The 12,730-nt window shown below is 40.4% G+C and overlaps 2 protein-coding genes across 4 annotated transcripts; one reads left to right on the forward strand and one right to left on the reverse strand.

Moving 5' to 3' along the window:
• Window positions 1-427: 427 nt before the first annotated feature.
• spcs1 (signal peptidase complex subunit 1) lies at window positions 428-3,305 on the forward strand. The gene is made up of 4 exons (XM_078248155.1): window positions 428-563; window positions 2,497-2,556; window positions 2,667-2,753; window positions 3,002-3,305. Exons 1-4 carry the CDS (start codon window positions 528-530, stop codon window positions 3,125-3,127), a joined length of 309 nt encoding a protein of 102 aa, XP_078104281.1. The 5' UTR covers window positions 428-527; the 3' UTR covers window positions 3,128-3,305.
• Window positions 3,001-12,518, reverse strand: nek4 (NIMA-related kinase 4). Of its 3 annotated transcripts, none has more exons than XM_078248154.1 (16): window positions 12,227-12,518; window positions 11,134-11,400; window positions 10,838-11,035; window positions 10,642-10,749; window positions 10,161-10,315; window positions 9,821-9,947; window positions 8,108-8,794; window positions 7,963-8,013; window positions 7,638-7,787; window positions 7,065-7,202; window positions 6,887-6,953; window positions 6,545-6,657; window positions 5,926-6,017; window positions 5,565-5,767; window positions 5,332-5,465; window positions 3,001-4,116 (listed from the first exon to the last, which is right to left on the reverse strand). In XM_078248154.1, the coding sequence occupies exons 1-16, from the start codon at window positions 12,314-12,316 to the stop codon at window positions 4,018-4,020; spliced, it is 2,679 nt and encodes an 892-aa protein (XP_078104280.1). In that variant the 5' UTR covers window positions 12,317-12,518; the 3' UTR covers window positions 3,001-4,017. The 3 variants fall into 3 exon arrangements, 2 of the variants coding, with proteins under 2 accessions (XP_078104280.1, XP_078104279.1); XM_078248153.1 differs by having other exon boundaries at window positions 5,550-5,767; XR_013501864.1 differs by lacking the exons at window positions 3,001-4,116; window positions 5,332-5,465; window positions 5,565-5,767 and having other exon boundaries at window positions 5,928-6,017; window positions 6,191-6,657.
• Between the last annotated feature and the right edge of the window lie 212 nt (window positions 12,519-12,730).

Consider the following 12,730-nt stretch of genomic DNA (forward strand, 5'->3'; position numbering starts at 1 on the left):
AAATCAATTTTCATCGGTCTATGAGAAATGTACCTAACAAAATTAGTCTTAATTACCTTCTTATTTTTAGGATCTCTTATAGAGTTGCCATATTGATGCAATTCTTCTACAAAAATGTCAAAAAATTGGGTTGGAGTTACAGTCAGTGGTTGGAGTCCGCCCATTTCTGAATGTGGAATTTTTCTAATAACATTAACTGCACAAAAAAAACCACCTCGTTTGCCCAGTTTTCCTTCTTATAAAATGGAAGAAAATCAAATATTATGGTACATATACAGTGATAAAACAAATGACATATTGTTTCTTCTTCTAGTTCACAGAAAGTGCAAGAATATTGAATATCTAGTCTAAATCTCTTTAATGTCTTTTTTGGATGGATGGACTTTTTTTTTCTGCAGCCGAATGGGTCCTTCACAACACGACGTATCTTTTTGAAACCGGAACTGAACCTGCTTCGGTTTGCTCCCGTTTGAACCAAATTCTGTCCGTATCTGGTCCGTATATGCTTGTTCACTTCAAGTAGAAAAATGCTGTCTGTATTCAAGTCCATTCCGTCGCACATGGTAAGAGACGATTAGCTTATTTGGTGGGGAGCTGCATAGTTATGCTAGCTATTTATTCATGCTTTCTATCAAGCTTACTAGCTAGTGCAGTGGTTGAAGTTGGTAACAGCTGCTAGCTAACGTTACGATGATGATATTCTTCACAGCTAACGTTAGTTGACCAACCATCCAATGTTTCTGATTTTCTTTCCACGGAGTGACATATCAAACACGAAGTTAACCTGCTGTCAGTTGTTAGCTGATATTTTGGCCCGTATGTGAGTGGACTTACAGTTAACTTAGCTACATCTAAAGTTGTTTAGTACCGTTAGCTTTTAACTTTAACGTTAGCATCGCCATTAACATTACGTTTATTTTTCATTACTCTAGCTTTATTTAACCTGCTAATACGGATAGTGTAACGTTAAACAAAGCTATTAGGCAAGACCCAAGTTTCACCAGCTATTTATTTTGCACAGGTGGACTAGGGCTGGGGTCAGGGTACCGAACTTCGGTATTTTTTAGGCATAGACCGAAGTCGAGTATCGAAAAAAATCCCTTGTCATTCAATACCAAATTTCAATATCTAAGAAGTAAGTCTCATCATCGTCAGTGAGCCAATAAGCATGCAGTATGCTTATACCAAGATCTAATAATGATTTGCTGTCTACACGTTGTAGGATGCAGGTATGCTATGCACACATAGGTATACATCTATGTTATGCACATAGAAAGGGCTCACGTGTGTGTGTTGTTGTATTTTGAGAGACTTGACTACAGTGTGTTACATAGGTGTTAAGGAGCTGGGGGGGAAAATATTTGTAATGTAATTTTTTTTTTTTGTTGAAATGGATTTTATGAAATTGGTTGGTCACTGAAGGAGCTGCTCAGTGCTATCAGAGTCCTGCTTGGGGTGGGACCATAGACTGTAAAAATAATGGACAAAGCTTCCAGGCCTGAAAAGTGAAGCCAATGTGGAAGTGCCTTAAACCTGCATTCTATCTAATTTCCAGCAGAGGGGAGCTCCACTGGTTGAAAAAAGAAGTCTGTTTCTATAGAAGTGTATGGGAAAATACTTCTTACTTGATTTATTACCTCAATAAACATTTCCCTCAAGGGTTTATGGCCTCAATTGCTAATTTCAAGTCTTCTTCAATACAGCATGATGCTCATTTTGTAAATTATGGTCCCATTTGTTTTAAAATTGACAAAAAAGCAGGGGATGCTTTAGGGGCGTGGCTACATGCCAACCTGTTAATCAGGACAGAGGCTTAGCAATGCTAACCATGGCACTGGTTACATTAAAATAGCCATGTTGCTTTTGGGTGTTGTCCGTATTTTCGTCTTAAACATTGACCCTCTCACAGTGTTTTCACTTCATCAAAGTTAATGGGAACAGGTGGTTGCCTAAAATGTCTTGTTCAGCGTTATGACAATCAAGCTAGCTAGCTACTGCTAGCGTCAGCTGGTAACTACGGTAAAGCTGGTAAATCTCCACTGGATGACTCACTTCAGAAGGGTTGAAAATCAGCAACTTTCCCCCTTTAGTGTTTAGCTTAGCGCAGCGCCATTGCAACCATAAACACCACTGGCTTAGCCGTGTCATCCTCCCCAGTTCCACCCTCTCGTCAAAAATCGCCATATCCGGTTGCAAAAAAACAAGATGGCGACGCCTGTATCGCCAAACTTGAGGCTTCAAAACGGCAGTCCACAAACCAGTGGGTGACGTCACGGATGCTACGTCCACTATTTGTTAGTCTATGGGTGGGACATGTTATCCATCAGGGATGATAGCTTTGCCATCATTCAACTTTCTCCCACCACCTCCACTGGTTCGAGGGGGCATCCCAGGACAGAGCTGGCAGTCGAAATGCTGCTGCCCCAGCGGACCACTACACAGAAGACTGCTTATTAATGTTGCCTAAATTATGTTTCCCCATCCCTTGTGTTACAGGATTATAAAGGCCAGAAACTGGCTGAACAGATTTTCCAAGGAATAATACTCATCTCAGCGGTAACTAACCATGACACATGCAAACTAGAAATTCAAACATCCCACTAGAATGCCATTGTATTGTCACCTTTTTTTCATGTTCACTGATATTATTTGTATTGTCTTTCCAGGTGATTGGATTTGTGTATGGTCTGATCATTGAACAGTTTGGTTGGACAGTGTACATCGTCTTGGTTGGTTTTGCTGTGTCCTGTGTGGTAAGTTGTTTCGATCTTTTGTGTGCTTTATTTATGGGGAAGGGACGATACGTTGTGCACCCAAGATAATTCACTTTTGTCAATGTACATTGTTCTGTTAACACAAGACAACGCCATAGACCAGGACCGTACAACATTTTTGCACATTGTTAGCCGTCTTGTGGTTGTATACCATGTAAATACTTTTTCTGGGGGGCCATAAACAACAGCCAACATTAATAATTTCTTCTCTTTGTCCTTGGCTGTAGTTGACGCTGCCTCCATGGCCTATGTACAGAAAGAATCCTCTGTCCTGGCAGCCAGTTATACCAGAGACCAGCGGGGAGTCAAGCCAAAAACCTCAGGAAACTCTCAAGAAGAAAAAGCATAAATAACTCAGAACTGTCTCTGCCTGGCTGTTAATACATCCTTTATTTTGGAAACTATTTTGAATTAGGTCCCACAGTTCACATTTTCGGCATTGGCGAAGAAAATTTTGTTGCAGTGTTTGTCAGTCAATAACGAAATAATCTTGTCAAAATAATAAACATCGGATATTCTCTGTTTTATAAACGGGATGTTTCATTTGTATTTTTTTTGTTTGTTTTGTTTTTCTGCAGGTTTGTTTTAGGGTGGTGCTCAACATTTTTGGAAAATAGGTGTAAACAAAAAATACATTTGATTTATTAGAAAATATTCAAATGTTAATATCTACAATGCATCTACATAATATTTAAAAAAAAAACTACAATACAGCAGCAGAAGTGAGATCTAGTTTCTTCAAAGATACAGTATAGGTAAAACAATTGAAATTCTAGTCTGCATTATAAACAAATGAGTATCCACTACAAAAAGTAGAAAGACGAGTGCTTTAACGTGACTCAAAATCTTTGCATAGACATCCGGAAAATGACAGGAATAATTACGAATTCTGTGTTTGAAGAATGAGGTAAAAAAAAAAGAAACTTTACAAATTCATTAACATATGATTGCTTGCACAAGAGCAGTAACGTTGTGGCAATTCCATGACAAAACCTGCAAGCATCAATGATGATTTGCATGCAAGAACGTGGCAATGTCACACAAGCAGGTTGGTGTTTTGGCAGGATACAAATTCAATTTCGTGAACAATATTGACTAGTCATTTCATACAAGTTTCTACTTGGAAGCTGAAACATTCCTCCCAAAGACAAAAGTTTCCTGTTGGAGATCTGTTGCCTGTTCTCACAGTTGGTGTCATGGAAATGCAAATGTTTGCTCCCTTACAGTATATACAGCATTTCCTCTAAACCTTGATGGCAATATCCTCAAAGAATTTCAGCTGCCTCACCATCACAGCATAAGCTTGGTACTTCTCATCCCCCATCTGGTCACGGAGGCACAGCTGCAGTGAGAAAAAGGGATGCCAACTGTTATCATTTTCGAAACAGGACAGCGGAATTATTTTTTTGAGTTCTATACACACTGGGTTTTGAACTTCGCAGACAAATTGATTACATTGTGCATAGGGAAGTTAATCTATTTGGAGATGTGATATGGACGGAATAACATACAATTTTAAAGTTAACTTATTTTGAACTAAGTATAACTTATTTAACTTGCAGCCCCATTTATTTGTGGATGTCAGAACCCTAACATAAAGGAAACATTCAATTAATGCATTGACCTAACCAATGCGTTAGAAAATCATTAAGTTTTGTCTATGTGAATTGTACACTAGGCTTTCATCTTTGTGACTTCTATTACCCTTTCTTGTATAGAAATGCACAATGTGGTGGCCAGTTAGCTCAGTTGGTAGAGCGGGCACACATGCAGAGGTTCATTCCTTGACGCAGAAGGTCCAGGGTTCAAATCCAACCTGTGATGGTTTTCCTGCATGTCTTCCCCCCTTTCATATCTCAGCTTTCCTATCCAATAAACACAGAAATGCACAATGTGTTTCACTGAAGGAAACCATAAAATCCCTGAGCCTTTGCAAAGCATTGTAGCCTAGAAATCTAGACGCACCCTAGTGGCAGCAAGTTTATTTTGCAGCCAGGGGGGTCTAGGCACTCTGCGAGCTAGAAAAACCAAACTCTGGACAGGCCAATCACATTGTGTATAGAGTCGGTAGGCGGGGTTATGACTGCTGCTGCTGGGAACAGCAGTCTTCTGGAAGACTTGGAGTAAAGCTTTTCTTTGAGAAAAAAAACAAACAAAGAACGGCAGTGAAATCATTCTTAAAAAAGGAAGATGTGTTCAGAGTTTTGCCGACCGGATATGGCAAAAGTTTAATCTAAACACTAGCTTCGCTACCTTCTTCGTTGCTCTGCCTGGTTGTAGCGCTATCCTATTACGTGCAGAGGGAATTTGAAAGACAACCGTTTATCCCGCCCCTCGGATTGAGCTCTGTCAATGGTGAGTTCCGCCAGCTTGTCAGGCTAAAAGCATAGTGCACAAATGAACAAACCAACAAACACATTGCCTTACCTCCTATTTAGTTGCTCCTCCTGAACACTTAATGTTACTGAACATTTTCAGTTAAACCATGGGTACAGTGTATATGACTTGGCGTGGTGTGTTTTACTTTTATTACTTTTTTATTTTTTTTAAATCATACTTCTCGTTTGGTGTCATCCTCCACCTCCATGATTTCCAGGACTCTGTCCAGCAGCTTGACCCCGAGGCCCTTCACCACATCTGTTCTCAGGTGTTCTATCGCTCTCCTTATCTTGGCTGGACCAGACGTGGAGCCTTTTCGGAGAAAGAAGCTGGTTAAACACAAGCAAGCTCCAGGATGGCGGATCAATGACAATAGAATTTGATCAATTATCTAACCGATTGGTATTTCACCGAGTGACAAGTTCTCCGCTTCCTCTCGACCCTTCCCATGAAGCACCAGGGTGTCTCTGTACTTCCTGTTCAGTTTAAATTCTGGCAACGCAGTAGAGCCAAATCTGCCTTTGTCCACCTCACTCATACCATCTCCATTATCCATTGTCAAAGTTTGGGTCATCATGTGGACTAAATCCTGCATGTCACTGGATTCAGTCTTCCTGCAGATGACCCATAAATCATGGATTAAACAGCAAATGTTATTCAAGCAACGTGAAACAGCAAATACGAAAAAATACGAAAGCAAAGCAATATGCTGACTAATTTCGAGTTGAGGTGAGCTGCACTTGTTATTTTCTCCTGTCTTGTATGCTCTCACCTTTCCCTGCAGTCTCCCTCCGAACGTTCTGTGGAACTTATGGATGAGCTGCATTCGTCTTCATCTGACCTTCGCTCCTGCAACTTATCTTGCTGTAATGAAACATTCCACTGTTGTAACAGACATGTTCACACAGATATTTTGACCAAAAAAAAAAAGCTGCACTTTCATATGGCTCTTTGTAGTTTTGCTTATTTAAAGCTAATGTACTTGCACTTACTACTTGTTGTCTGGAGTTTGCACCTTCAAGGTTGAAAACACTTACTTGGAAGTCGCTTTGGATAGTGTATCGGTGTTGTTTTAAGCCCCCAACGTCTCCTTCCAGGCAGCGCTGCGACTGTTGATTTCAAGGCCCCTAACCCTAACCATTGCCTAATCCTAGTGCCTTCCAGGCAGCGCTGCCTGGAAGGAGACGTTGGGGGCTTAAAACACAGATAAAAGCATCAGCTAAATGACATGTAATGTAATGTAACTTCTGTTTTAAATTCACTGTAAAACCATCATATTAGACTCACAAGGCACATCTAACCTTTTTTTGTCATACCAGTAGACATTCAAAAAAGTGCAGTATCCTTTGTATGAAGTACAATTGAATGTCACAGTGATGGGGTGTCAGTACCTTACAGTCGGTCTCAGTGATAGAGTCTGAAACAGATCTGGTATAGGGAGCATTGTAGTGCTCGTCCTTAGTGGAACTGACATCATAAGATGCCCTTCTTACAACACTAACACCTGTGGAAAGAGCAGGAAAGTATTCTTTATTTTGGTTTTATAGAGCTGCAATGCACAGAATATTTTAGCTAAAATGTGCATGTATGGTTGTTATTAAGTGTATATGTGTGTATCTAAGTACGTGCATTTTGTAGGATTACGTTTAGTTTTTTTCATAGCTTTATTTAAGCCTCCTATAACTTTACTTTTTTTGTTATTGGTCCAACTGTAAAGAAAAAACAGTATGTACCTGGTTTGCTGCCACTCTCCTGGGACTGCCTCAGTCTTCTTCTCTCTCTGGCAGACAGAGGACGATCCTGAAAATAAAATTGAGCCATCATTTCTCATTTTCATATTGTTTTGTATTACATTCACATCTTTGCAGTAATGTGGCTTTATGCAGTGCGTGGGTGGAGGGGCACTCTCACCTGCGGCAGCGCTAAGAATGTGGTTGCAGCTACACTCGCCTTCTTGGCCTCTGTGCACCTCCGACTCCTCTTCCTCCCTTCCACGGCTATGCCCTCAACAGGAGGTGGAGGTAAAGGTCTAGGAGCAGCCACCTTGGACTAACAGACGGCAAAAAAAAATAAAAAAAAATAAATGAAAATTAAGATAAATTAAGATATAAAGAAAAAAGATGACTTTATTCAACCTCACTGACTGTTGATCATTGTGTTATTCTCAAGTTACTATAGTACTACAGAAACATTTACTTATTATAGGAGGATAATTCCAACAGTCATATCTTCACTTGAACGCAGCATAAATTGTGTTCCTTTACAAATGCATTATGATGGTAAGTTTGAGGAAAATCAGCAGACTCAACAGCAGTGGAAAAAAAAAAGGCACATCGATTTTCTGGGGGGTGAAAACTTCTTTTTCTCATGTTTCCCATGTTGTCCCACAAGGCACTAGCATTTAGGCTAAATTGAATCCTGTAACTGAACAGATTTTTTCCAAAGTTTCAAATACCTAACATTAGCTCCTGTATCTATCTTTACCGTGTCCTGATCCCCATGTGTCCGTCTTATGTCCCTCTCTGTGTCCTGCTGTGATATAGATGGTTCTGATGAGAAGTGAAGGGGACTTTGGCACGGAGTGATCAGACCCAGTTTACTGGCTGGTAAGGGAGATTTCTCCCCAACAGGCTCCTGAACAGAACACAATTACACTTTTTCCCACTGTGGCAAAAATCTTCCAACAACACAACAAAAACTTCCTGAACTTTGTGCCATTGGATGTTAGCAGTATTACACAATCAGCTAGGCTTATGGGCTTTATTCTGGCAAAAGTTCACAGAATGAGCACAATAATTGTAATGCTCACCAGTGGTCGGGGGAAGGGCTCTAACAGCTTTTCAGTAGATTCAAGGCTTTCCTACAAATACATATATTAACACACATTTTAACATAGACAAGAATACTTAATGAGAAAACAACAGAAATACAGCTCTTTTACTAAGAGCACTTACTTGTATATCTGAGGTATGGTGTTGTGTCGGAGCTCCCTTGAGAAGGGTAACAGTGTCACTTTTATCGTCCATATTCACTTCCACAACTACTTTGATACTTTCCGTATTGCATTTGGGTGCAGATCTCCTCTCAAGGATATAAAAAGCCCCCTCTCTTTCCACTTCCAGTTTCGGGTTATGCATGTCTGCCTCTTTAAGTAACTCCATGGTATCATCCTTATCATCCACATCTGACATCTGTTTCTCCCCACAGACAGAAAATGTATCCCCAGGGTTTGGTGTGGCCTGTGGATGAATGTCCACCAATCCATTGGATGACATCCTCTCGTCTGCTCCCCGACTGCCAACACTTGATACAGACTTCAGAGGGGGCTTAACAGGGGAAGGAGGGGGAGAAGGATCTGGTTTCCCTCTTCCCTTGCTGTCTTTATACACACTGTGAGTCACAGGTTCATTACATGCACGGTGGTGTGAAACAACTGCCTGATGCCCCTGCACCTGTCTCTTCACACGCTCCTCATCCTCCTGCAGTTGGAGATCAATATTTATGTTGCTGATGGTTGCCAGGGATGCAATGCTGGATTTGAGAGCATCAGGCGAGGAGGATTCGGGTGGCCGAGGTGTTTGGACTGTAGTGCAGTCTGCGACGCTGTTTTGAACTTTATGGTGTTGTGATTTCTCTTCTTTCTGAGGATAAAGAGAAAAAACAAAAAACATAATAAACACGGACGATTCCCTGCCTGACATCCGAAGTGAAGAAGCTTGGATAAACAGCTTTGACTATCCATAGTAATGGTGCAATCCGGTTTTTGACATCTCACTACTTTGATGGCCAGGATAAATCCACACACACATACAATAAATATACAACAATGGAACTTATTCAGGACTGAATTGATTGATTTGGAAAACCTGAATGCAATGTCATGTATGGTATAAATCTAAAGATAATGCTGCAAGAACATAGATGTACACATGTTCTATTGATTCTGTATAAATCAACAAAAACTGTACAATCAGATTCATTAAAGGTGCCCTGCCACACGTATTTCATTACTTAGTGGTAATGTCTGAAGTTCTACCATGGACTCTGTAACATTTTTTTGTGTGGAAAAAAATGCCTTGGTTACCTTGTTTCACGCCATTTTAGTGTGGTATAGAAAGCCTGCAGGAAGACTCAGCTCGATTTGTACCAGTTCTCCATTCAACGAGCTAAGCTGCTTGACTCTGATTGGCTAACAGCTAGCCAATGAGAGCCTGGCTATCAGCATCCTTTACCCAGCGCAACTGAGCGAGCTCATGAATAATAATTGGCCTGATTCATGACATAACACAAACACATATGGACCTAACATATTTAAAAAAATGCAAGTAAAAACGGTTTTGTGTGGCAGGGCACCTTTAAGGTTACCAATATGACTACCAGTTATCGTTATGGCTGCCTATTTGCCAAGCACAGTAGCTTACTGTTAGCATTAATTATAACCAACATTGTTCAGGTTAGGCCGATGCATTACCGTCCATGACAGCCATATTCAACAGGCAAACCATAAAGGAGCATTTCATTTCAACAACTAGCACGACTAAGTTGGCATGGTCATAGCATAATACAATACTAGGAGACTTAAAAACTGTGGGAATATTCTAAAATATGATAGTATTATTATAGAGTTGTCTGTGTTAAACCAGCCTTGCTATTCTCCAGTCACTCACCCGTTTCACCCTGGTTGGAGATTCAGGCTGGGGACTTCTCTCAGGTTTTGTCAGATATGACACCACAGACGATCCACTACAATCACCACTGCCAGCCACAGCTTTCTTTCTTGACTTGGCCGTTTTTCTGGTAAGAACCAAAGCAAACATAAACATTTAAGATGTATTACATAACTATTTATCATTCTACTTTATGCTGGCAGCTCACTGTTGCAGAGCAACAACAACAAAAGGAGGGACAAACGAATATCTGACGGTAGAAATAAATGAAATTTGCACACAACAAATAGCTTTAAAGAAACAAGAAACAGCAAGGTGTTTTGCTGTCAGTGCCACCTACTCTTTAGTGGCCTCAAGGAACATGGCAATTTGTCGTTTAATGTAAGGCTGTCTGAGGATAAGTTTGACATCAGGCCGGTCTTCAGGTCTCTTACACAGCATGCTCCTGATCAGTTCTCCCAGCTGGGGATCATACCTACTGGGCATCTGTGGCAGCTGATAAGAAAACCAAAGAAAAGGTTATAAATCATTGTGAAACTATTTGTGCCATTAATTATTTTTCTAGAATCAGAAAAATAACTATATATATTAACTAAAAGAGAATCAACTATTAAACTCCTAATCAAGATGGCTAAAGTTACCAATAGATAAACCCACAGCTGTTTTATCCATGGTTACGTGGGACAAGGACAAGACTATTGCAAATTCAAAACAATGTCCTGGGACTATATATATATATATATATATATACAAAAAGATGATTGTCATTCAAACTTGAACTGAACAGAATATCAAAATATATGTAAAAAAATGAAACCCACCTTTCCTTCTACAATGCGATAAACCAGCGAGTTCATGTCCTTGGCATTGAAGGCATGTTTCAGTGTGGACATTTCATACACACAGCAACCCAGGGCCCATACATCGGACTAGAAAAAAAAATAACATCCATTTGTAAAGCAGTTTCTATGACAATTCATGAATAAACTACAGAAGAAGAGCAGACAACCATATTACCTTGTGGTTATAGGGTTTATTAGAGAAGAGCTCTGGACTCATATAGTAAGGGGTCCCTATGAGTGTGCTGGCCATATCATTCTGGTTCTCCAATACTCGTGCGATGCCAAGGTCCCCAACTTTGATGATGTTGGTCTTGGTCAAGAAGATGTTCTGCGTTTTAAGGTCCCGGTGAAGAATGTTCCTCTCATGCAGGTACTGCAAAGAAATCACAACAGTGACTTCAGATGTCCTGTACTCATATAAAGACGTTAAATTATGTCTGACCTTGCGTGGCCTTTACTTTCAATCAATACCTGGAGTGCCATGGCTATCTGGACAAACCACTCCACCACCTGCCTCTCTGGTAAGAGTTCGCCCTTTTGCCGTTTGAGTAGATGATAAAGGTCACCGCCTTCACAGAAACCCATCACAATGTACAGCTGGCAGTCATCTCCTTCCCAAGACTCCCTGTATGTCACAATGTTAGGATGTCGCAGCTGGGACAGAAGCTGCGCCTCCTGCTCTGCAGAACGCCGTTCTCGCTTGGAGGAGGTGGTTAAATTCAGCTTCTTAATAACATACTGAATAAAAGAAAAAAAATGCACAGTTACTCTCCCTGAATTGGAAACTATTGAAACTATACAGTACTTATATATTAGTGAGTCCTTATATATTAGTGAACATGAACAAATTAAGAAACCAAAACATGTAAAGTCACCATAAGATGGAGAAAGTGAAGCATTTCCAACCACATTGCAATGAACTGAACTCAGTTTTAGTTCACATTTACATAATTAGGGATTAACGAAACCCTGGAAATAGTAGTGATCCACATATGAAGCCATGACACGTTGACACAGGAGCTTTGCACTTTGTTGTTTTATGGCTTGCGTTCAAACTACAAAACTTGCTTTAAAAAGGAGGGGGATAACAGTCACCATCATGGTCAGAAGTATTCATTATCCAGCTAAAGAAACTGCGGTTTCTTAAGGTTAAATGGGTTCAAATAAATTCTCCCTGTCGTCTCAAACTCTTTAGGGACCACTACAGACAGGAAAATTTTTTTATCAGCTGTCAAACTGAATATTATTGCCCTGTAAATGATAACATACATTTATCTTTACTAACATAGACGTTGTTTTGTCATGTTGTTACATTATGTGCTGCTCCACATATCTTAAATATAACAAGTTAAAAGAGCGTAAACAAATCTGTGATGTGGCAGCCTAACGTTACTTACCGTAAGCTAACTTTAAGCTAACGTTAGTTAAAGCTGGCTGGGTCTTCATAGCGGCAAGCCTGGTGATTATAACATTTCAAGCGACTAGCTAGCTAGCTACACTTGTTAAAGCTACGTTACGTTGCTTTTTTGAACTGTTGTGGGCCGTACTGAATTCCATTTCTCACCTGTTTTCGGTCTGTTTTGTGTTTCACCAAGTTCACCTCCCCATAGCTCCCTTTCCCAACGACCCTGATGAAAATATAATTATTCATCATTCTTCAATACGCTTCATAACGCGACCTGAAACGCTGATGACACTACACGACATTCACGGCAAGATTAACTGTTTTATTCCGTTCCATACTCCAACTGCAGAGACAAGGATAGCATGAAATCTGTTTGGAAAACTCCGCACTAGCTCACACTGCCAGCGATGAGATTTTGAAAACGCAGGAAATCAGCAGCAGTCCATAGTTTTTCGTCACTAGGCAACTGGCAGCTCGCTGCCGACGATGGTGAGAGGGTCCAACTAGACCAAAAACAGCTCTGTGTAACCACAGCGCCACCCAGCGTCTGCATGTAGACACGGGAGCAGCCTACTAAAGGCACGTTAGAAGCAGCTGCAGCACAGGGCCATTCCATTTATAAATGCCCACACTTCAGAAATTCTTTATTGTACCTTTCCTTAC

Source organism: Sander vitreus, chromosome 4, assembly GCF_031162955.1.
Source record: "Sander vitreus isolate 19-12246 chromosome 4, sanVit1, whole genome shotgun sequence".
NCBI classification, from domain to species: Eukaryota; Metazoa; Chordata; class Actinopteri; order Perciformes; family Percidae; genus Sander; species Sander vitreus.